The sequence below is a fragment of the Alosa pseudoharengus genome, unplaced genomic scaffold (assembly GCF_046254945.1).
Source record: "Alosa pseudoharengus isolate Yale_2024_CS ecotype anadromous, Long Island Sound unplaced genomic scaffold, YU_APseudo_1.1 YU_APseudo_1.1_scf_10, whole genome shotgun sequence".
In the NCBI taxonomy this organism is placed as follows: domain Eukaryota; kingdom Metazoa; phylum Chordata; class Actinopteri; order Clupeiformes; family Clupeidae; genus Alosa; species Alosa pseudoharengus.
The window spans coordinates 20,807,442-20,832,471 of NW_027468565.1; the positions used below are offsets into that span (position 1 = coordinate 20,807,442).

At 42.6% G+C, this 25,030-nt stretch overlaps 1 protein-coding gene across 1 annotated transcript in view; it reads right to left on the reverse strand.

Annotated features, from left to right (window-relative positions):
* cpne2 (copine II) overlaps positions 1–25,030 on the reverse strand; it is a 34,472-nt gene that overhangs the window by 1,507 nt on the left and 7,935 nt on the right. The window contains exons 3-15 of the mRNA XM_076267345.1: positions 24,406–24,585; positions 23,537–23,611; positions 23,136–23,207; positions 22,955–23,038; positions 22,262–22,351; positions 21,877–21,975; positions 20,158–20,244; positions 19,137–19,196; positions 15,713–15,846; positions 14,795–14,849; positions 13,737–13,788; positions 13,323–13,456; positions 897–1,133 (exon numbers count right to left, since the gene is read on the reverse strand). Of these exons, the coding sequence (XP_076123460.1) occupies positions 897–1,133; positions 13,323–13,456; positions 13,737–13,788; positions 14,795–14,849; positions 15,713–15,846; positions 19,137–19,196; positions 20,158–20,244; positions 21,877–21,975; positions 22,262–22,351; positions 22,955–23,038; positions 23,136–23,207; positions 23,537–23,611; positions 24,406–24,585 (1,359 nt within the window). The remainder of the gene's footprint in view (positions 1–896; positions 1,134–13,322; positions 13,457–13,736; positions 13,789–14,794; positions 14,850–15,712; positions 15,847–19,136; positions 19,197–20,157; positions 20,245–21,876; positions 21,976–22,261; positions 22,352–22,954; positions 23,039–23,135; positions 23,208–23,536; positions 23,612–24,405; positions 24,586–25,030) is intronic.

A 25,030-nucleotide genomic window follows, 5' to 3' on the forward strand; every position in this document is an offset into this window, starting at 1 on the left:
CCCAATACATAGTTTAGTGATGGACAAGCTTGGGTAGGTTAACTCAGAATAAGTGGTAAACCTCCTAAAAGAAGAGCTCCAATGCTTTCTTTTGCAAGAGGAATTAAGCCATAGGACCATTATATCAGGAGGTTTAAAACTTACTATTAAGTTAACTTGGCCAGGTTTTTCACTAAACCACATACTTGGAATAGCCCCTTGGTACAGTAGGCCTATGTAGTGTTTCTGGAGTTAATTGGGAACAGAGCTAAACTTGGTATAATAGACAAAAAAGAGGGAGTAATGTGAGGCCAAACTCATTGCTAAGACGCTGGAAACAGCACTGTCATACTGTATGCGTGTTGCAGGAGTTTGGTGTTTGTGGAGCACATTTCCATGCATATTCATGCACACCAGTGTTGGGCTGTCCACACCAGGAAGGCTTTGGGACTGAGTGAATGAAACTCGTACTGGCACCGAACAGGTGAAAAAAGCATTGGAGAATATTTGTCTGAAGCACAGCTGAAAAGCCCTTTTGGAGCCTGAGAGTTGTGTGGAGCATATGGGTCTGCATCTACACCACATTCCAGTGATTTATAGTTTCCTATCAAAGTTTATATTTAAATGCATCATGTGTTCATGACAGGCTTGTAATACTTGTTAATTGCTGTAGTTTCCCACAAATGCATTATTATCAAGAGCAAAGTGTCTTCAGAGTGAGTTCAGATTATTACAAGTTAACAACAACAGTATCTCTGAATCACTGAAATACCAAATTCTTATTTGATTCATATTTTGATTATTTCTAACATGTAAAATAATAATCTTGCAAACAAGCAAAGGATAAATACATTTCCAAATGGTGCACTTACACACAGTAGGCCTAGAAGAGGTGAGGAAAGAAAAAAAAAACGTACATTACGGAAGTCTCTGAAGGGGACGAACTGCACAATGTCTCTCACAGCCTCCTCGCCGGTGTAAGAGCGCAGGACACTGCTGTCCCCGTCCAGAAACTCCATGGCAGCAAAGTCGGCGTTGCCCACCCCAATGATGATGATGGACATGGGCAGCTTGGCAGCCTGCACCACGGCGTGGCGTGTGTCGTCCATGTCACTGATCACTCCATCCGTAATGATGAGCAGCGTGAAGTACTGCTGCATGGCCAGAGAGAAAGGCGGACAAAGAGAGCGAGAGAGAGAGAAAGAGAGAGAAATTAGCATTTTTCCACAAAGACAGTAGCACTACGACTGAGAGAACAGCAAGACCTAAAACAGCAATAGCTAAAACTGGACCAGGCTTAATTCATGTACGGGGAACCGGCCCGTTTAGACACCACGCTAATGAACGTACTACGTCCACAAAACATAATAATTTATTAACATCATAATGTTTTGTTACATATGTATTTCTTGTCGCTGTACAAAGCCCAGGTGGTGTCATTGTACTCGTTTTAATAAATTGCGTGCTTGTTTTACTGAATCGTGTGCACGTTTTACTTAAATCTTTGTTTTGCTCATTTGAATTATTTCGTTCCCACATTTTTATTCACAGGTATTAGGAGAGGCAGCACAACAGATCATTTGGTAAAGCTGGAAAGTTTGCCTATTCACACGTTGAACGTTCCCCTTGATGAATAAATCAGAAGTCAAACATTCTTAAATCACAGAGTGACTTTGTCATTCGACTGATAGCCGGTCTTTTTCTGCGCACAACATTGAACTATTTATCCAGTTCTTAGGGTTAGATTCTTTGAATATTAGGTTGTAGCCTTCTATGCTTGGAGAGGTTTAGTATTTGTGTTTTTACAATGACTCACTTCTGACTTAATGATCAAGGTGTACTTTGTATGTGTGGAACATAGTAGCCCAAGTTGGTCTGTTGTGCTGGCCTAGTTTCTTTGAATGCAACAGGAACGAAATAATAAAAACGAGCACACAATGCTATTCAAATGAGCACATGATTTAAGAAAACGAACACGATTTAGTAAAATGAATACGTGTTAGTAAAACAAGTACATGTTTTAGTAAAATGAGCGCACATCCTAAAACATTCTCTCTCTTACAATGACACCTCCTCTGTATCTTTGACTTCACTGACAACGCAAATGCCAGTAGTCTTATGTAATCTGAATGGTAATCAAAGAGACACAGACACATACTATTACAATACATGGACAGTCTATGGCTGTGTTAACTACAGCTGCTGAAAGGAGAAAACAGAAGACTCTGTTGCATCTCATGATGGCATAAGCAAGAGATCATGACAACATTGGTTTGTTCACACCATGCTGATGGGAAAATGCAGATGTTGCGTGCCTCTCATAAGAGACATCGTGGGGGGGGGGGGGGGGGGGGCAACCAGTGCTGTAATGGGCTGTGTGGTGACCCCCCTCTCATAAAACATGAATGCACCCTGCAGTGTTTTGTCAAATACCCTCCTGCACTATGCATTGTAATTGTTATAACGTAGGCTATTCCAATTAGGATCTCTGCGGAGTGCAGCAGATAAATCTTATTAAGATCTGTGGAGCATCCAACCCATGCTGGGTATGAAAGAGGGGGAGAGTGATCAGAGTGTGAGAGAGAGAGTAAAAGAAGAAAAGGAAGGGGGGGGGGGGGGGCGCTGTGGTACAGGCTACAGCACCCATAACCATGTACGGGTCCAAGTGCCCACGGGGACCCAGGTTCGAATCCGACCTGCGCTTATTTCCTGAACCCACCCCATCTCTCTCTCCCACTCACTTCCTGTCAATCTTCATTGTCCTATCCAAATAAAGGCAAAAAGCCCAAAAAAATACTTTAAAAAAAAGAAGCAAAGGAAAAGGAATAAAAAAAGAGCATTTCATGTAATGGCAACCCCCATCTTCACCCTCCCCCTTCAAAAGTGAGCGGGCTTGAGGTTTGGGTGTTGGTGGGAGAAGTGGGATTTGTGCTGCTGCTACTGCTGCTGTCACATTCTCCTCCCCTTACTCTGTGGTGTTGTGGAGCTCTGTGACACTAATATTTAGTGCAGAGATTTGCACACGCTCAGTGTAGCCTCGCAATACAAATCTTCCCCCAGCTGTGGGGCTGCTGTGTGCACACTGTCGCCTGGGCACACAGCTTTGCCTACTGGGTGTCCCTCCAGGAGAGCTGTAGCAGCAGAACCCTGCTGGAATACACAGGCACACAGCTTTGCCTACTGGGTGTCCCTCCAGGAGAGCTGCAGCAGCAGAACCCTGCTGGAATACACAGACACACTGTGTAGTACACGGAACCATATTCTTGTGTTTGTGTGCTAAATTGGTTTAACACACCTGTTTCAGTCACAACTCCAGGAAATTCAAGTAATTCTGGCAAGAGCTTGTGGAACAGCTTTGCATAATGGCAAACATGGTACAAATCATGATTACCATCAACACCAGCACCACCTACAATATATTAAATAAACCATCTAAACTATAAATAACCCCACAAATAACAAGGTTACTAAGTAAACGCAGCCGTTTTGGATCATGATGCTGCAGCGGATCTTAATTAGGTGGAGGAGCAAGAGTAGCGGTCACCTCAGCCTCACCCCGCTGGTCGAGGGAGAAGGTTGGGGGGGACTGAGTCAGCTGTGTGCATATGGCCCTGTGTGTGTGCGTGTGTGTGAACTCTGGGCACTTTAGAGTACTCCATATTCATGCGCCACACACACTCATCTGCTGACTACTGCCTTGCGTAACCGACCAAAAGAAACATTATTTCAACCCAACCCCCCAAAAAAACCTGCTTTCTGTTCATCTAGCGATCCTCAGGGACTTCATGATTATGGAAGAATCAAAGTGATGCTGTACACTCGTGACCTCCCAGATCTTTCTCTTTTCCAAACAAACAGAAACGGGTGTGTAAGAAGCACATGATTCATTGGAGCGAGTGCATTCTGTACTGAAATGTGTACTACAGTAAGAGACACAAAAAATTAATTCAACTAAGGTACTACAAAATTCGTTAAAGACCTCTCTGTTAGTCTCTGTTTTCCGCTCCAAAACATTGTGACAATAAGTTGACTATAAAGCTTAATTTTTTCTTGATCTTGGGGTTAGTTTTACATCTTCCTGCTGATTTTTTACTGCATCAACCTCCAACACTAGGTAAAGATCACTAGCCGCCTCTGTCTGCAAGAGGATTAACACTTTAAGTCCTTAAAGCCAACACACACACACATACACACACACACACACCCTCATATGTTAATTTTTAAGCATACAATCCGACAGGTAACTGACTGTTAAGCTGGTTACCATCCTCTTGGACTAACATCACCAACGCCTCCTCCCATACCCCAGTCCCATCCCTTCCCCACCACACCCCATCACCACCACCTCATCCATGCCCCCCACCCCCCAGCCCTGAGAACTACCTTCCTCTTAAGAGACACCAGTGATGGCCGGTGTTCAGCAGCCCAGCAGCCCTCCCCTGGCTGGCCACGTCTGAAGTCTGGCTCTCTAATGTGCTGGCAGGCAAGCTCATTAGACACTTAGGATAAAAGGGGGAAAAAACAAAATACACACACAGACACACACGTATGAAAATGCACATACAAGACAGAGAGGCAGACAGACAGAAAGACAGACAGACACAAATACACAGACAGACACAAATTTACACACACACACACACACACACACACACACACACACACACACACCAAGCACAATTCACACCCATTCCATGATCAAAAATCACTCTCAAATTGCACAGTAGAGCCAGCTTCAACTATGTAAAATGATATATATATACAGATACACAAATAATCATTAGTGTGATCTGATAGGGTAGTAGATAGTATACTCCACTCACATCTATTCCGTTTGCTCTTTGTTACGCATGTTTGTGCAGAGCTGCCATAATGACAGGGAAGAGGCAGGAGTCTGTATTCCCATGGGTGTGGACTGGAACAATATATAGTATCCATTGAACACGAGTGTGAATTTCAAAGCAAAACGTGAGATAAAAGTCTCATCGCAATATTGGCAGGCAAATGTACAAACCATGTGACCAACTGACTGTCCCACAAACCACCTTTTTGTTTTGCCAGATGAAGGATGGCTTTACAGAATGGTAACTGTAAAATGTGTTAATTGAGCAAAATATGCTAAAGTATATTGATTTGTTTGGGTAAGATAGCCTAGAAACCAGACAAGATGTTTGAATGTATGAATATGTATGAATAAGAAAGCCATGACAAACGTATTTAATCAACAGTGAGTAAGAAGATATACTCAACTTGAAATGTCACTTCCTGCAGGCACCACATGTTTGCTACAGCAGCCTTCAGGTATTCTGCACCTGAGAAGACATCTTAATACCCCTCACTACATTTAATGCCACACGTTTCCCTGACAGGTTGCAATCCTATTTCAAAGGGGTCTCTACATGTGCACATGTATGCTATAATCACCTGTGCCCTGAAGCACACAGCGTGAAATAAAATATGAATGCTTCCATTCCCTGAAACTGTGTTTATATTCCCTGCAAAACCCTTTCTTGCAGGCTGCAGACCTCTACCTCTGGTTTCCTCTATATCTGAAAGCAGTGGGTAAAAAAGTGCTCCCCTCTCCTCCCACCTCCACAGATTAAAATACTTCTCTCTCTCTCCCTCCCTCTCTCTGTCTTTCTGTCTCTCTCTCTCTCTTTCTGCTTTTGTCTCACTCTCTGCTCCGTTTTCTCTCTCTGAGGTGACAGGGTGCAATTAGGGACAAAAAGCACCCAAGGCTCTTCCCTGAGAGGAGCTTAAATAATGACTAGCTATTATGCGCTGCCACTACACAGACCTTGTTTGTCTGATCATGCGGTCTTGTCACACAGATAGAGGTCAGCCGTGAGGGCAGGGAAATAATAGCCCCATCTAAAACCTCATTCTGGCCACTGTGGCTCTGTACTCCTGACATTTGCCCTTTTACTGCATGACTCTCCTGTCGACATCAAAACACTTTATTAACTTCATTTTTTGCTCCTTTGCGGCATCACAAATCACCCAGGGGTCCATCCGCCTGATCTATGCACTTAAGCAAGCAGTTATTTATGCTTTAACTCAAAACTTGTGATCAAGCAATTGGCATTACAAATGCATCATATCCGTCAGGCGCGCCTGCAGGTGTACGTCCGTACGCACTGTGTGTACCATCACTCAACAACGAGAGAAAATTTACCTTGTGTGTGTGTATATTCACACCATATTGGCCTACCATACATTTCCAACTATGCACAGTATCCCATTAGTTGCATGCCATCAGGCTATTTACAATTTTCTATTAAGTAAAGTTAGTGAACACTTATCAAAATTAACGCGCACACATGTTTGAGCAGAGAGAATACGCACGCAGGTACGCATAGGCTATTGTTTTCTTTTGCTCGGCTTTCTATATGGTTATCAGCACACAGTGTTGAGCTAATTCACTAACTCAATACTCATCATGGATATCACAAGTTTAAACAACGAAAACAGAAAGGATGGAGGCAGCAAAGCTAGAGGAGCTATTCAAGATGGGCAAGAACAAGGTTGGCTAAGCAATTGGTGTGCTTGTCAGAACGACTGCATTAGAGCTGTTTAAAGCCAGACGTTACAGTACTCTATAACACAACTAAAGGTAGCTTTAGCCTGTATAGGGATGTATAAAGTTGCCCAAATGAATAGGTAATTGTAGACGTTGTTGTTGCATTATTGCATGTGGATGTTGTTATGCTATGTATGCACGAACCTAAAGGAAAAATAGCCTACTGTCCACGCGTGAACTTTTTTTTTTTTTTTGGGGGGGGGGTGGGTGTGTACCATAGCATTAATTCCTGCAGGCGCCCCTGATATCCGTAGCAGTCTTTTTCTCTAGATCTCTTGAATGTTGGTATCTGATATGAGTAATCAGACAGAGTTAACAATACTGCTTCTTCATCTTACCTAAAGCATCTTCATAACATTGTTAGTCACAATGCCTTTTTTGTGTGTCTACACAAAGGCTACCTACATAGCATACGCTGTTTCACAAAACCTTACCTAATACATCATTATGTGTTAGTCCTAAAACCTCTTTGTGTTCACACAGAGTAGGCCCTACCTACACAGATCAACCAGTTTCAAAGCATTTCAACTCTGTTTTCACCACATACACCACAGTCTGACTGTGCTGTTGGGCTGCAAACATACCACACCATGGGGCATCGCCTCACTAGTCATTAAAACAGAGGAACAACAGGGAAAAAACAGAGAACATTTGTTCACTGAATCACCTTCTATAAATAGCCATAATTGAAAAGAGATTTTAATGGCTGGTCTCCACTGGGTTGATAACTGGAGGGAGCAGAAATGCTGAGACAACGTTCAAAGAGCTCCAGCCACACACACTTTGAACTGACTAGAGAGAGCCCAATTTCTGTGTGTGTTTGTGTGCTTGTGTGTGTGTGTGTGTGTGTGTGTGTGCATGTCTGTGTGTGTGACTGTGTGTTTGTGTGTGTCTAGTTTTCTTTGCCGAGCAGTTAGGGTTCTGCTGGTACATGGTCTTGACTGAGTCTTCCGTAATAATAAAATAATCCCCCTTTGTTCTTCCTGCTACTAAACTTCCTCATCAACACAACTCCCACACAGCCAATCCAAATACATTCATCAAAACACACACACACACACACACACATCCATACTCCCATAACCACACACACACACACACACACACACACACACACACACACACACACACACACACACACACACACACACACACACACACACACACACACACACACACACACACACACACACACACACACACACACACACACACACACACACACACGTCAAACATCTTCAAATCCATTCCTCCACATGTTTATATTTGATGGCAGAAAAACAAGTATTGTGCTCCAAATATTTAGGTGGACTTGAACACACGTTGGTGCTGTAGGGGCTCACTGTCCAATCCTGAACACGCAACAGTGCATGTGGTGAGTCAGCGCTGATAAACAACAGCTTGTTGACCTGAAGGAGAGCATTGTTCTACCACGCTGAGCAGCCGAACCATGTGAGATTCCCCTCGATGCGCGATATTCTTCCCATCATGCTATCAAACTACTATGGTCAATACCGATGGTTGGAAATAGAACAAATGAGAAGAAATATGGAGCTACCAGGGACAATTTGAGGATTAAAATGTGTTCTAGATTTCGAAGTGTGGTTTTGATTTAAAAAATTGATTTTAGAATGTTTTTTGAATTTCAAACGACTTTTGGATGAGTACTGTTCTTTCTCATTAATGAGGGCTTAACTTAAGGGAGTAAGACAAACTGCTAATGTGCTATTGGATGTGTTTGGGGTTAGAGTGTTACAACTCTTAACTATGGCAAAAAATTGTGTCTATTTCACTGACACCATCTAATTCCACTACAGGGATTTATTAACACTCTTCAGTGTCATTCAAATGGTCTAGAATACTCTAGAGCAGTGTTTTTTAACCACTGTGCCGGGGCACACTAGTGTGCCGTGAGAGATCATCAGGTGTGCCGCAGAAAATTACCCAAATGTCACTCACTGGTCCAGAAAAGCAACTGTTGCATCAAAGAATTTATAACCACATGCTCTCATTGATTGTATGATTGCACTATTTGTGGTATGCAGGCATTGTACAACGGGGGCCCCATATCCAGTATTCACAGAATCATCACATATCCAGTTCATAACATCAATTAAATTAGATATAGTCACCTACAAATGAAACAGTGGACGCTTGTTTTGTTGAGCAGGTCTTGCATAGAAGCCATAATAAGGCCATATCTGTCTATTATTTGAAATTTTAGGCTATGGTATGTTTATTTTTTCTTCACACAGGATGTTAGTGTGCCGTGGGACATTTTAAGTGTCAAAAGTGTGCCGTGGCACAAAAAAGGTTGAAAAACACTGCTCTAGAGTTCAATTTACACTGCAATGAGACAACTTTGGGCCTTATTATTGACTGCCTGCAATATTACAATTACTCTTTTTGCAGTCTTCCCTGTTGACACTGTAGTTGTCTTTCACCCAGTACAATGAGGTCTTGTTTAGACCGGTCTGTGGCTGGTGTGTGGTTTAAGTTTAAAGTGGACAAAGCAGTGGAAATCGTGATAGGGAGGCTGGTGCACACACTGAGCGTGGAGATGAGCTGGTTAAGTGGGTTCAAATATTTACTTTTAACAGAAACCGTTCGGCACAGAGCCAATATGACAATATGTTTTGGTCTTTGAAGCACTGGCAGTGAATGTTCACTAAAACTCCAAAGCATGGAAACAAATTACCTAATGCCTCTCTTTCTCTACCCACCTCTTTCCCTCTCTTCTGCTCTCTCTACTTCTCTCTTTCTCTCTTTCTTTTTTCTCTCTTTCTCTGGATGCACAGCTGTGCGCTGGGCGCCAGTACAGGCTGCTCTGCTGGTGTAATTAACCTAGCAGTGGTGAACAGGCACACTGAGTGCTGTGGTGAAAGAGACCTGTGATTGCTAGGAACCAGGTCCCCAATTATTATATTGACTCCAGCAGTGCTGCTGATAATAACAGAGAAACTAAGCGCCTTCACAGACAGTTTTTATTTTTTTAATTTTGTATTAATTACTCACTTCTATTTCTCACTTTCATCTTTGGTTCTGTCTCCTCTCTATTCTCACTCTTTTTTCTTTCGTAGTCCTTCTTTTATCCTGTTTTTCAAAATCACTCTTTCTTTCTACCCAGCTTTCTTCCCTTCTTCATTTCCGTCCTCCCCCTCGTTGTCTCTCATCAGTTGTTTCTACACAGTCCTCACTCGCTGATCTCACCATCCTCTCTGCTCTTCAGTGGTCCCTCTCTCCCCTCCTCTTGCTTCCTTCTTCTCTTTCTTCATGCTCAGGGACAGATGTATTAACATGTTAGCACCTATCTGAGGTGTCATTTCAATATAACGTGTGTGTAAAATCTGGCAAGATAAGTATGAACAGACAGCACATCAGTGGCGGCTGGTGGTTAAAAAAATAACGGAGGAAGGAATGTCTGCTTGATTGGCGTTAGTGGCAAATGTGAGGTTGTGATGGTGTTGGTGGCATATGTGAACAATAGAGTATGTAGGCCGCCTACCCAGACACATTTATAGCAGCAGTATGTACTATGTAGCATTTTAACTGGCAATGTTGTGCAATAAATGCTGTTCTGACATTCTCGGGGGGGTCTGGGGGGGGGGGGCACAATGGACTTTGTAATATAATTTAAATATATAAGTCACTTTGGATAATAGTGCTAAATTAATAAATGTAAATGTAAATAAATGTAAATTTAGGTCTGGGAAGTCAGGGAAGATATGTAGGTCTAGTTATGAAATACTGTTTTCCAGATGTGCAAAATTACGGAAAGTCTGGAGGTTTTGCTCAGTGTAATAGCCTACATTGGCAGAAAAGTCTATAATAATAAAAATAAACACTTGTTTTATAAAACCATGTAACTATTTACCATTAAAAATAGACCTTAAATGTGGTTATTTGTAACATGCTATGGTTTTTAAAGCCAAATCCCTATAATTTAAAGACAGGTTGTAATAGCTAAGTGGGAATTTATGAAAGCATACTCGAAAGGCAAATGTTATTGAAGACGTAATTAAAGGAATGCATCATGGTCTGAAACATTCATTAACAATGTTACCATCCAAAGATACATTTAGAACGGTGAAAACAAGAACATAACAACAAGAACCTTATTTAACAATTGTTTAGTTAAGGCATAACTTGGAGGATTATAACAACTCATAACTATCCAAAAATGTTTTATCACCAAGTGAACTGTCCACGTATGTGACAGGCCAGCAGTAGGCTATGGCTGATTGTTTTCTGTGCTAACGTTACCAGTTAGCCATGAGTAGACTATTTGTCTGACTATGTAGCATTCAGTAGCCTACACTAGCCTTACCATCTTGTTTTGGAATATGAATTTTTGGAGCTGGTCTTCCTGCTTTGATAAACATTCATCATACATCAGTGTATTCGCAGTGTATTTGAATGTATAAAAGATTTGAGATTGTCCTCTGATTCCAAGGCCGTATAGTCATGATGTCAACATTGGGGGGGACCAAATCTGTGGTGGTGTCTGAGGGCCATGCAAAAAATATTATTAAAAATCACAAACAAGTTGTTACGACGTTTTTTCTAACTTGTGTGCCGTCGCCACATTTGATTCCTACGTTTTGCCTGCATGGATGCGCGATCGAGTGCGAATTTAAATAATATGCAAGATGCAACAACCATTTTTTAGAGGCCTATAAACAGGGTAATTCCTGGCATTAGTACTAGCATATGAATGCATTATTTATGTTGTAAGACATGTGAAAGAAATGAATGAAACAGGCTTGCACAAATTCATCATTCAAAATAAAACTTTTCACTTTCGCTATCATTGCGAGAATAGGTTACAATATGGACAATGTTTCAAAGTTCCCTTTGAGTCTGATCGACTCCAAAAATGTATGGGATTTCCTTAGCCTGTGCTACACCTTTCCAACAAGTTTTGTGAGAATTGTGTTGCCAGCCCTACCTCACCGCAGTAGGGTCAGAGAGGGTTAAAGCGGAGCTAGTACAGTAATCAAGGATCTTTGGTAGGGTGCAGTAAATGGAAGCTTTTGATAGTGCACGCCACTAACGAAAAACTAGGGTGAACTCTTTTTCCAGGACATGTCCTCTTTGAGACCTTACAAATGGTCCAGAATTTTGTTATTCTAGAGCCTCAAACGTGTTTACAGCGAAATTGCATTGCGTTTTTCTCTGTCGTTCACAAATAAGTTCAAAATAGCCTTTTGAGGCACTGTTTTCTCTTATGTCCTCTTTTTCACAAACTAAAAAGAGGACACAATCAGGCCGTACCCTAGAAAAACGGAAAACCACCAGGTCAAACCACTCAGGGTAGGCTACTCTGGAACCATCACTAGGTCACTAATTTGTGCGTTATTTATGTTTGATTACATTTCAGATGGTGGTGGTTGTTGGTTTCCTGTAGAGTTTTATTTATTTATTTTTCTATGTCCGTATATTGGGGGGGACATTTTGGTCATATTTGAATATTGGGGGGGACACGTCCCGCTCAATGTCTATGGTGACTACGGCCCTGTCTGATTCCATTGTACAGTTTATTTCACGAGCAAACAACAAACAAGCTTTCCGTTCAACATAAGATTCGTAGACTGCAGATAACGTTTTTGAACCGTTGCCGCTAAAAACAGCACCCCCTATCGCAATTGAAAATTACTGTACGGAGGAGCTTCCTCCCTTGGCCATTGAAAACGACGTGATTCACGAGCCGCTGGGGTCCGAGGCGTTTATAATGGATTTCAATGAGGGGCTTGAGGAGGAAGCTCCTCCATGCAGTAATTTTCAATAGCGATAGGGGGTGCTGTTGACATTTTGACCTAGGGGAACGATTTTGTTCATTAATTGTTCGTTTTGACAGTAATTTATCAGATTAGTAATTCACTTTATATATTTTTTATTTTTCTTTGAAATTTTAGGGAAGGTGTTCCTCCCTTTTCTCAATGAAGGAGCCTCCTCTGCAGCACATGGCTAAAACCCCAATCTACCTGCTACAGGAGCGCAGAATGACAAGTCACACCTTTTCTGACTAATGCACATGTATTCATGGGAGGGCTGTGGGGAAAAGTGGGAGTTTGGGGCAAAACTATAGGAGATGTACTAGAAAGGAGTGTCTGATTATATGTTCTATTGTATGTATGAAAACAACGGGGGCAGCTCATGTCTTCTTGAATTTCCCCTGGGGATCAATAAAGTATCTATCTATCTATATCTTTTAACAGATAGTGTAAATCAGATGGCGTGTTTGATGTATGCATGGGAGAAACGTCCAGACACAATGGAAGCAGTATTCTGAGCACTTACTTCACTCATTTGTACCATTTTAAAAGCAGCCTTTACTTTTGTTTTTTATGTTGGTCAGCTTTTCCATGATTCTATTCCATTGTTCTTCTATACAAATGCGATTGAATGATTCCATTCAGTTGTGGTCACCACATATTTAAGCGGTTAGCGGTTGGTGACGTGTTAGCGGTTAGCAATGTGTTGATTGCGCGATGAGCCGCAAGTTAAGTACATTCAATGCAAAAGGAAGAAAGGAAGACACAACGCACGCTTTCTGCAGAATGCCCAAGTTACTGTTTGCGCTGCGTTCTCCAACATATGCACAGTTGGCCCTCACTCTCTTCACTCTCATCATCTCATTCACTCCTTCCTCATCATTATGAATCACTCTCTTTACTTATCTCTGTCCTCTTTCTCTCTCCTCTTCTAATATCTATTTTTCACTCTCACTCTTTCCTTCTCGAGTCTTGTTGGTTGGACTCACCGCAGCCGTGTCTTGCTGGAGAGCCTGGGAGGCGAAGCGAGCCACGTGGTTGATGATGGGGGCGAAGTTGGTGGGGCCGTAGAATCGGATGTGGGGGAGGCAGTTAGAGTAGGCCTGGACAATCCCCTCCACACCTGTCAAACAGAGGAAACACACAACAGATGTTAAAAAAAACAGGGAGATCAAGAACGCCCTTTGAAGGAGTTGTGAGTATCAGCAGCACACCTTTGAAGTAGGGACTTTTGGTTATTGGTCAACTATTTTTGTTTATCCCTTTTTGAAGAGAACTTCTGACATTGGCCGCAACAACAAGAGTTAGGGAGCACTTTTATTTAGTAATTAGTCCACAGTCAAATATGGGGGGAAAGCTGAAGTTGCAAACTGTATGGGAATACAGATGTCTCTTCTTCTTACCTGAACAGAACGGGTTTGTGGGGTTGAAGTTGATGGCAAACTCGTGGGAAACCTTCAAGTGAACAGCAGAAACACAAGGCACAATTTTCCACAAATCGTTCTGCAGATCAGATATGAGATAGGTGCTAAACCACTCTACATGTTGAACCACACTTTCAACTAAGCTGTAGGCCTACTGTTGTGAACTTAAATTGTGTTTATTATCCTACTTCCTTATCACCCTAAGAGCCAAACACCCATCACTTCCAGTTAATGTGCTGTACATAAGGAAACTAATTGGCGGACAGGAATACCAATATATTTGAATGTTTACTGACTTCCTGGAGTTACACATGGGCTGTGAAGAATCCTCAGCCACAGAATGGAAAGCCCAGGAGGGTTCCCGAGACAGTTTTTCACTTCAGAGAGTTTATATGTTCTCCTCAGCTGTCAGATCATAAAGACTGCGATAGCTTAAAGGAACATGCCACTGTTTTATTTATACTCGTTGTGAATACGCAAGCCACAAGAAGTAATTAGGGAATTTTTTTGGCTTTAATTGCATACCATTAATCAACCATTCAAACCTTCTCATATTTCTCAGCCACCTGACATTCCTTGATCCTACTGTTTCTCAGCCATGCTTTCCTGTCGTATTGTCTGAGATGCTATCTTGACAGAGCCTTCTGGCCATCATTTCCTTTCTGTTACTGTGCTTGTGACAGGCTGGTAATGTACAGGCAATGTCTTCGTCTGCTCTTTAACCAAGCCGAACAATCTATCAGTTTCTCTGCCTGTCTCCCTCTCTTCCAATCTCCTTTTCATCAGTCCACTGCCATAGCAACCCAGATGGAATGACAGTTGCATAATCACAGTATGCATGTATTATATATTCTCCATCTCTCCCCGTGTCTCTCTCATCTGTCCCTCCCTGTTCAATATTCTCATCTGACTTCACTCTTATCTCTTTCCACAGAATTAAACAAACTCTTACACCCCCCCCCCCCTCTCTATTTATCTATCTCTTTCTCTTGGTCACACACATAAACACACACACACACACATCGACCAGCTCTCACCTTCCAGTCGGGTGGGAGCTGGGCTCCAAATCCCAGTGCAGGAAACATCTTGTCTCTGGGGAAATAAAACATTATTCAGGCTGATTAACGACAGCCAATATTCACCAAACTGCTTTAGACCCTCAGTCACTAACATGAGCCGGGCGCCGAGCTCATTATGCATTTTCAGCTAATCACTCAGCACTCATCAAACAGCTTCATCAAGAGCAAATAACATCCACTGAAGTTGTGACATTGACCTGCACTTGTTGTAGTGTTGTGCAGTAACTGGTTTCAGCTCCTGGTTTTGTCTATTCCGCGGCAGGCTCCGAGGCTTGTGGAAGCTCTGATTTAGCTGGTCACTATGACACTCACCACATCAGCACCATCAGAAATACACACTCAGCCCAGGACCAGATATCTGCCAGGCGTGGGGGAAACTGGCTGGACACTGACAAGTCTTAGTCCTGTTGTTTAATCTGTGTTATATTCAACACAGACTATTAGTGGTGCTGAATCACCCCAGAGTCTTGATTGATCCATTACAGAATTGTGGTCTTACCAATCATAATAATCATAACCAGAGTCAAAGTAATGTAACTAACGAGTCATGCGCCTGTATTATAAATCACACACTTCCAAGTCATAACCACAGCCATGAATTTAATCATAATAATAATCAATGAACACTTCCAAGTCATAACCATAGTAATGAATTTAATCATTATAATAATCATAATCAACACTTCCAAGTCATAACCACAGTAATGAATTTAATCATTATAATAATCATAATCAACACTTCCAAGTCATAACTGCAGTAATGAATTTAATCCTAATTATAATCATAATAATAATCAACACTTCCAAGTCATAACCATAGTGATGAATTTAATCATAATCATAGTGTTGATATATGTTATACAATCACAGACTTACGAGTCGTAGTCCTGTATGATTTGGCCCACTGCCCAGATGGCAGACAGGTACTCGTTGCTGCCCAGTGGGTTGATATAGTGCAGGGAGGACGACTCGCGCGGGTTCCCATTCGAGGCCGTGAAGTCGATGCCAACCTGAGGGCATGAGAAGTACCATCGCTCTTAGAGTAGCTACAGTTTGTTGTGGAAGGTTTCAAAGGCTGCTAAGCTCAGCGTTTTATCTTCAACTTTCAAAGGGTTTTACATTCAAAGTGGAGGAAACTAATCAAGCCTTGTTCAGAAAATTATTATTTAGCCTTTACACAATTATGTTCACTATAGTCAACACAACACAATTATTCCCCCATATCAGTTTTGTATTTACATTGATTCCATCCTATCTTTCACACCAAACCAGTTTATGTAACAGGAAAGCTATACATTTGAACAGTGTGTGCGTTTCCCGAGAACCCATGATCTCATAGCTGCCACCTTGCTCAATCAGTAGAGCTGCATGAATAGGTGATAGTTTTCGGTATAGCTATTGCGATAAGAGATCGCACCCGCAGGCATACTGTCTTTTAATTTCAAATCTGAACGTCATGTGAATGGAATGTAATCTGACAGTGTGCTTCTGGAGGCTATCCTACACCTTCACACCTCACTGAGCCCTCGTCCAGCTGCTACGCCCAGCCGTCCAGTGGGGATCTCTGCTTACTGGGGCACTAAGGTCCCTCTGCTAACCTCCATCTGAGCCTTGCTTACATACGTCCCTAACTGGCCCTGAGGCGAACGCTATCTTTGTGAATTAAAGAAGGAGAGGAGTGTGAATGGGCCAGAGAGGATTTGAGGAGGAGGAAAAGAAACAGAGAGAGAGAGTGAGGGATAGAGAAAACTGGTTAAAGAGAGAGAGTAAGATAGAGAGATAAAAGAGATAAAAAAGAAACCCAGTAAGAGAGAGAAGTGTGGTTGAAGATAGTGAGATGGAGAAAGAGATGGAGATAAAAAGAAATGAGAGAAAGAGAGAGAGAGAGAGAGAGACACACACAATGTGAGTGCACAGTGAGAAGGGAGTGAGTGGAGTAGATGGGATATGACAGAATGAGGGTGTCACTATGTTTATGTGACCCTGTGTGCACCCCGCAGGCCTCCACTTCACCAGCCGATGCCCAAGCTGCCCTCTCCCCTCCCCTGCCTCTAAAGCCAGATAAACACAAGGAGACTGACAGCCATCCGCCATTTTCAACGACAACAGACTCTCATACACATACTAGCACTGACATCTGGCACTTCCTGACACACAGAGACAGACACACAGACACAGACACAGAGACACAGATACACACACACACACACACAAAACAAACAAACGACACCAGAGGCGATGGGTAATAGCCGTGAGGAAGATGAGGCTTACAGGTTGACTGACCATTACTGATACTGTAAAATGATAACAACATACAACACGCTGTATGTGGCAGCAACATATCCTGTTAATGCCTCAGACCAGCAGCACTGTAAATACACACCACAAGCAGGTAATGACAGCACTATGGCCGTGCATCAACATGATTGGCTTCCCTGACAGCTTTGCTGTGATCACTGGTCTCTAGACCTCTTCCCGCTCAGATCAGCAGAAAGAGAGAGAGAGAGAGGGGGAGAGAGAGAGAGAGAGAGAGAGAGAGAGACAGAGAGGGAGAGAGAGAGAGAGAGAGAGCCCTGAGTGTTGGCAGAGCAGTGTATCGCCTGCAGAAGTACTGTAATAACAGAATGAATAAGATCCAGGCTAAAGCTGATTGAACGCCGTGCCACAGAATGAGAGAGCTATTTTCTGCATCGCCAAAATGTCTGCGCTCTTGTACAAAGACCCAAGATTAGCGCAGCTCTGCTATGGGCTGTCGAGGATTTGGGTGAAGGTGGGGGTAGGAGTGGAAGGGGGGGGGGGGGAGTAGAATTTGAGCTTAACCAGTAAATCTTGCCCGAGCCAATATCAGACGCTGTTAATCTTAGAAAGGAATAATGTACACAATTTATCCCACATGAAGATGGGTCTGAGGGCAACATTAGTTCTATAAAAGTCTTTTTTAAAACATAAAAAACATGGCTGGAAATATCAACCATTTATCAAACCAAAGCTGCTAGTGGAGATTTCCATAAAGAACGAATAACTCGCAGACAAAACAATACCGCAGCAAAAAATAGCTCACTTGCCACTATTTCTCAGTCACTGCCCAGACCCTCATCCTGCCCTAAACTGGCTATGATCCGGCCTTGATCTGGCTTCCCTCTGGCCCGGTTCTGGCGCAGAGGTAGCTACTATCTAGGCCACTGCTCTCAGACCATTTCCATCAGGATCTAGCAACCTCTTCAGCATCGTCTAGGTTTGTTACTATAGTAACCTCAGCATTTTGTTGCTCTCCTTTTGCACTCTCTTCTTTTAGACCGAGCCACTGAAAAAGGTGCAATGTTATATAAAACCATCGGCACACAGCTTTATACACTCAAAACTCTACAGAATGTGGCCAGGGAGCTAAAAGGGAGGCTTCCCAAAATCACAGCAGAATAGAAAGAACTGGTACTCTACCAATGCAGCAAGTGAAACATCTGGACAAATCAACAAAATTTCTAGCAATGTATAGTGACAATGTGTAATGCAACAATACAGTATGTGATAATGATTGGGTTCAGGATAGGTCATTTCTTACAGCGCCCATTTTTGTTTACTAGGGAGAGACCAGACTGGCTTTAGTAAGAGGAACAAAATGTCTCAGCATTGTTTGTTGTAAACATCCTGTTTATATTAGCTCATAACGTGATGACAAACACACACACACACACACACACACACACACACGCACACACACGGATGAATGGATGGACACACACACACACACACACACACACACACACACACACACACACACACACACACACACACACACACACACTCTTCTGCCTCTGACAAAAATACACTTGTATGAGATCACTGCAGTATTCACTGCATCCCGCCTAGCTATACAGACGGACTTCTCCACATGAACAAACTGTTGATGCCACTGTCAATGCCAAGTACAAACACACACACAGAAAGTCACAGTATTTCGAAAGAGCAGCATAGACAGACACAGATATATAACAAATGATCAAATTATTTTTCTTTATGACCATAGCCACACAACACAGCAGTATGAGGGTGAAGGGTCGTTCACTCCAAGAACGATAACTAACGATTACAGCAAAAAGGTACTGCTTGCTAAAATGAATGACAACGTCAACACATAAACTATGGCGATAACGATTTGTGATGTGTGGACGTTGTTATTCATATTAGCTAGAGCAACACTTTTTTGCCGTTATCGTTCTAGTTATTATTCTTGGTAAATGTATTGATTCTCAGTAGGCGTGTGAAGATGGGGTGAAGTGTAAACAAATGAGGTCATACTCACAGTAAACATGAGCTGACAGCCCCCCAGTATGTAGTCCAGGAAGGTGTAGTCTCTTGTGATCTGTGGGCAGATCATTGTCACATATCAGGTCAACACCATTTCACCAATGCATAACCACACCATTTTATCCAAGCACATATGTGGCTACTGTATACTGCACAGTTTTCATGACTGAACCCTCCTTTTGCTACCCTGGGAATCTAGAGTTCTCTCGGAAGCATTTGCTCAGCGAGAGACTCTGGCAATGAGTAATGATGCACGTAACTTTTGCCTCTTGCATTGCGGGGAACCAATCACATCTGTGTATCTGATATAGGTGGGCCAGAGGCGAGCGAAACAGATGACAGTCGTAGTGTTATCCAATTGCATCAAAGTCCGGAATCAGTCAGTTAACATTGGTCGTATAGTGTTATCCAATTGCATCAAAGTCCGGAATCAGTCAGTTAACACTGGTCACAGTCTTATCCAATTGCGTGCAGTGAGATTTTCAAATGCACGTTTGGTACCGCCCCTCCAGTTGGGCCATTACATTATTCGTGGCCAGACCATTAATCTTTCAGATTTGGGTCTGGAATCTCCAGGCTATCCTTTTGCCACACATAATACATAAATGAACCATGCAAAAGGGCAATAGCAGAAAAATAAAATAGTCACACATAATGCTGGCAGGTTTACAAGCAATGAGCAACAGGTTGTCTCTATAGCATGGGCAGGTTGTATTGTCCTGTCAATAATTGATGTATTGAATTGGGGATTTAAGGTTAGTGTTTTAATCTGAGGCAGCGAAAATGGCACCCTTGCTGGTTTATATTCTTAATATAAAATTCAATTAAAAACGGTTACTCACAGCTTGTATGGAGCTTTACAGTGCATACATAATGTGTTTAAATGAGGTTCTTTTTATCCACATTTTGTGTTTCAACTCAAATGCTTAGAGTGAGCTCACTAATTGCATCTTAGGCAAGAACTGTCTTAAATGTATTTGTTCAAAGGGATTTGTCTTTTTCTTCTTTTTTTTTACCTTGCAAGACTTCACAACGATGATCCCAGAGTTTTTGTAGTTCTTTTTCTTCTTCTGTTTCTTGGGATTAATGCATTCAAACTCAACCTGAAATTGGAGAGTAATGTTTTTAAAATCTCACATTATTATTTACTCACATTTAAATTAGGTTACACTACAAGGGCATGCCAGACCACATCAGCATGAGCCTACAAATCCAGAATAACAACAAGACAATAGTGAAACACCAGGGAATTAGACTGCCATTCAGACTGGGCACACATGGTTGGAGATCAAATGTTCCTCTGTTGCCTGAGGAAAGACATTATCTTTGGCATCCAAAGTGAGTCATCATTTTAGAGTAGTAACATCAGACACACAGGTTGCCACGACGTGTGTAAGTCTCTCACTCTGTGTGTGTGTGTGTGTGTGTGTGTGTGTGTGTGTGTGTGTGCATATGTATGTGTGTGTCCATTATGCATATGTGTGTATGAGCCTGCATTTGCATGTGTGTGTATGAGAGTCTGTGTGTGTGTGTGTGTCTGATAGAGAGAGAGAGAGAGAGAGAGAGAGAGAGTGAGATAAGTTACTGAGTGGGACTGACAGGGAAGGAAGCTGATCCACACACACACACACACACACACACACACACACACACACACACACACACACACACACACACACACAGAGTCATGTTAACCATGAGGAACACCACACATCTGTGTGTGACTGTAATACACAGTCACGTCAGCCATGACAAACCACTGCACATGTGTGTGTGAGTGTGTGTGAGTGGAACACGCTTCCTCACTAACGCGTGCTGTGCATGCATGCCTGCTTATGCCAAGGCACATCACCACATACACTGGATGCCTGCACTAGTGAACAAGACAAGCGCTTAAAACTGATTTGCATCTCAAAAGGGCCTGTTATCTCAGCCACACACCCCTCCCCATATCCCTCTCTCTCTCCCTCCCTCCCTCCCTCTCTCTCTCTCTCTCTCTCCCTCCATTATTTCTTCCACTCCTATTCATTCTCTGATTTTACTGCTGGAGCTTAACACACAACACTCCCTGGGATTTACACACCACTCTAGTGAATGAGGTGTCTGTGCAGTCCTCCATGTTGCTTCCCTAACGTGAACTAGCCACATCTGCACAGCTGAGATACTACAGCAGAGATACTGCACGCACCGGTGTCAATGATCCTTCACTTAACGCTGCTCTTTATCTGAGTGGACAGAAATACACTTTAGCCATGTTGTGCCACTATTGAAGGGCCAGGGAGGAAATGTGGATCATTAATGAAGCAGTCCGTGACTGTGGAGAAAGGGTATTGATACTGTATACAGCATGAGCAACAGCAGACCACACCTTTAATGACTTGTACGGAAGGTGACAGTAATCTAACGGAGGCAAACTGAGCTAGCGTGCCAGTTGCCCGTGTAAATCCTCACACCCCTAAACCTTAAGAACCCTTCTAAACGCTGAGTTGGAAGCCTGAGCTTTTGCCGGTGTGCGGGTTCGAGGGCCGTGAGCGGCGGACGAATAACGACCTCGGTTACAGTAGCATGGATCTGGCTCTGATCTGATACGGCTAATGAAGACCAGAACATCGGTCTCAGCACTCATGGAGCACTGGGCTGATCTTTCAAGATATGTAAACAAACAAACAAACAAACCTTTCCAAAAATAAGGAAGCGAAAGAGAAGCCGGATACCTGCCCTTCCACCACACCCACCTCCAAGGAATTCTGAGCTTCGCTCATCTTGGTGACAGTGGTCTGAAACTCTCCAATGAAATCATGGCCTCCATCATTGTCATAGTCATAGCACAACACCTGCAAAACACACAAGACAACACTGTACATGTTTCCTCAGCAAGAGCCAGAGAGAAATGTCTAATATTGCTGTACACATTTTGTAGAATAATGCGTATTGTACAATTTTCTCATTGTGTTTTTTTCATCATGTTTGTTTTTTCTTATTATTTTAATACCTTGACTATAAACTATAGAAATAATAGAAAGAGAAGGAGAAAATACAACACACAGTATGAGAACATCTGATGAACCACACAACTGTGGCTAACATTTAGTCTGCTAGGCATGTTGTCATGTGACAGACCTTAATGTTTCTGTCCACATCGCCATTACAGAGTGAGATGAGGGGCACAGTAAACGATTTCCAGACTGGATCCAGGGTGTTCTTTATCACCTAAAGACAAACAACAGGTTCAAAATGTAAAAACATGTTGTAGCTGTATCTTAGCATCTTAATAACTACATAGCATGTAGGCTACATGTATTCCATGTCATATGATAGCATAATTAGCATAACTACATAGCATAACTGCATTAACTGCATAACTCTGAACATCTGAAGTGCAGACTGCATAGCACTTCAGCCAAAAGTCTTTGCATCGCCTCTATTTGGGGACATGATAAATTGATGACTGTCCATCTTTAAGCAGTCTGCTGTGGACTCTGGGCATGCAAAATACATCTGACCCTTTATCATCAGGGTCTGGTGATGCATCCACTCATTCCTCTCTGGCATGACATTATGACATTAGCTCCCCACACACATGGGGTCAATCATTGTTGGGTGCATGACAAATTGGCAGCCCAGTGTGGTGCAGTTCTGGATATGACCATTTCAGAGAACCAGAAGGGTGAATTATGATTATCAGTGGTTAGGCTACTCCCAAAGTAGAGATCAGTGGTTAGGTTACTCCCAAAGTGACCCGGGTTAGCCAGCTAGCTCGCAATTTTGTCCAACCCTCAGGCGCCTGAGAGTGATGATACGTTCTTCTGTTACCTCTGTTCTGTGGACCAGCATCCATTTCCCGTCATCACCCTGCTTGTGGAACTCGAGGTAGGGGTCAGACTTGCCAAAAAAGTCCTAAAATTCACAAGGACAGAGTCAGATAACAGAGTCACTGTTGAGTTTACCTTTCTATGCGACATGTCAGACAGACACAGAAGTTCCAAACTCCCACCTTCTTGTCCAACTTTCTCCCACACATATTCAGAGTTATTATTCTGTTGTCAGAGAGCTCTTGGGCAGTTATCTGAAACAGAAATAAAACTTAGCAATGCTGAAACTGTCCACTTACTGTCACATTGGTTAGCGCATGGGCAATATTTTACTGTACAACAACAACAACAACAACAACAACAACAACAACAACAACAACAACAACAACAACAACAACAACAACAACAACAACAACAACAACAACAACAACAACAACAACAACAACAACAACAACAACAACAACAACAACAACAACAACAACAACAACAACAACAACAACAACAACAACAACAACAACAACAACAACAAATTGAAGCTAACACTCAATCTAACACAGTAGCTAATAGAGTCTGGAGATCTCACCGTGATAGCCCCCTTCCCAGCAGGCTTGCCATTGGCTAAGATCAGCGGCCGCTGCAGCTTTTTATTGGACACAATCTGCAGGTAGAACAGCACAGTGAGTGACTAGATCAGTTCTGTGCATGGGGAAGTGATGATGACTGGAGGGACTCATTGGGGAAGTGGTGAATGAGGGTGTTTGGCATTAAAGGTTGTATCAGCGATTTCAGGCCCAAAAAAAGGCCCAAACATAAATGATCACATTCATCTAATCTTTCCTAACGATCCGCTAGCTACTTGCCCCATAAGCAGGCTGTCAAAAAAACGTGTCTCTGTAGGCAGCCAGCTCCGAGATTTGTACACAAAAACAATTGCTACCAACAAGGGTCGGCAACCACTCAAAGGCAAAATAAAGTGTTTCAACCAATAACTGACGAGATGCACGTTTAGGAGAGTTTCAATTGCACGGGAGGGAGGGGGAGGGAGTAGCGAGTTAGCTCTCTGTTTTGTTTGAACATCAACAGAAGTGACGTTACCCCGCCATCCAACCTTTAACAAGTGAAATCCATGATTCGTCGTGAATGAGAGATTTTGGCCCATTCGTCCCCAGGTAAGTATGCTATTATCAGTCAAGGCTATTGGTTACTTTCACTTTCAGAAGCAGGTCCTACAAATGAAAAGTATAGCATGCTATACACTGATCCTAATACCAGGTTACTGCTGCACAAGCAGGGGGGATGATTAATAACTCTGACTTAGTCTCAGGTCACGGTGTCGAGTCATAAAGTTCCACACAAAAACCTCCATCTTGTGTTCTTAAATGTTAACGCTACCAAGCTCTTTGTTAGCAGTTTGATAGTTATTTTATAGAGAAGGACCTGATCTGAACCTACCACTCCCAGAGTGCAGGTGAACTCGCCCAAGAAGTCATGTTCGTGAAGCTGAGCACTGCACTTGTCCTCGTCAAACATTGCGAACTTGAGCTTCTGCACCTCCTCGAAGCGGTAGTCCACCTGGAACTTCACCCCAAACACAGGGTTCAAATTGTTCACGGCAGTCTCCGTCCGACCAAGCTGCCCAAAGAAACAAGAGGTCAAAGGTCAGAACAAATGAGGGGGGGGGGGGGGCAGATATGGGGAATAGGACTGGGCATGACATGACATGGATTCAAACCCAGAACAGTGTGGGTGCTTAGGCTGCATATGGTAAGGGATACTGACACTTCTGTGATGTGATGGCTAACAATGACGCATTACGATTATCCACAGTTTTTGATGTCCACACAGTATTAGGAGAGTTTATAGGCTTGGTTATTCACTCTTTTCCATTAGTAACCATTAGGATTCCAAGCTTATACCCCTATGGGAACCAATTCTTTTGGGATCAGTCATTTTATGAGTGGATGACTTAATTTCATATGGTTGCCATGGCCTTCATGTAAAGAAAAACGCCCCCATAAAATGATTTAAATGGCTACAAAAATCACATCTGAGGGCTGTCCCCTGATACAGAAGATAA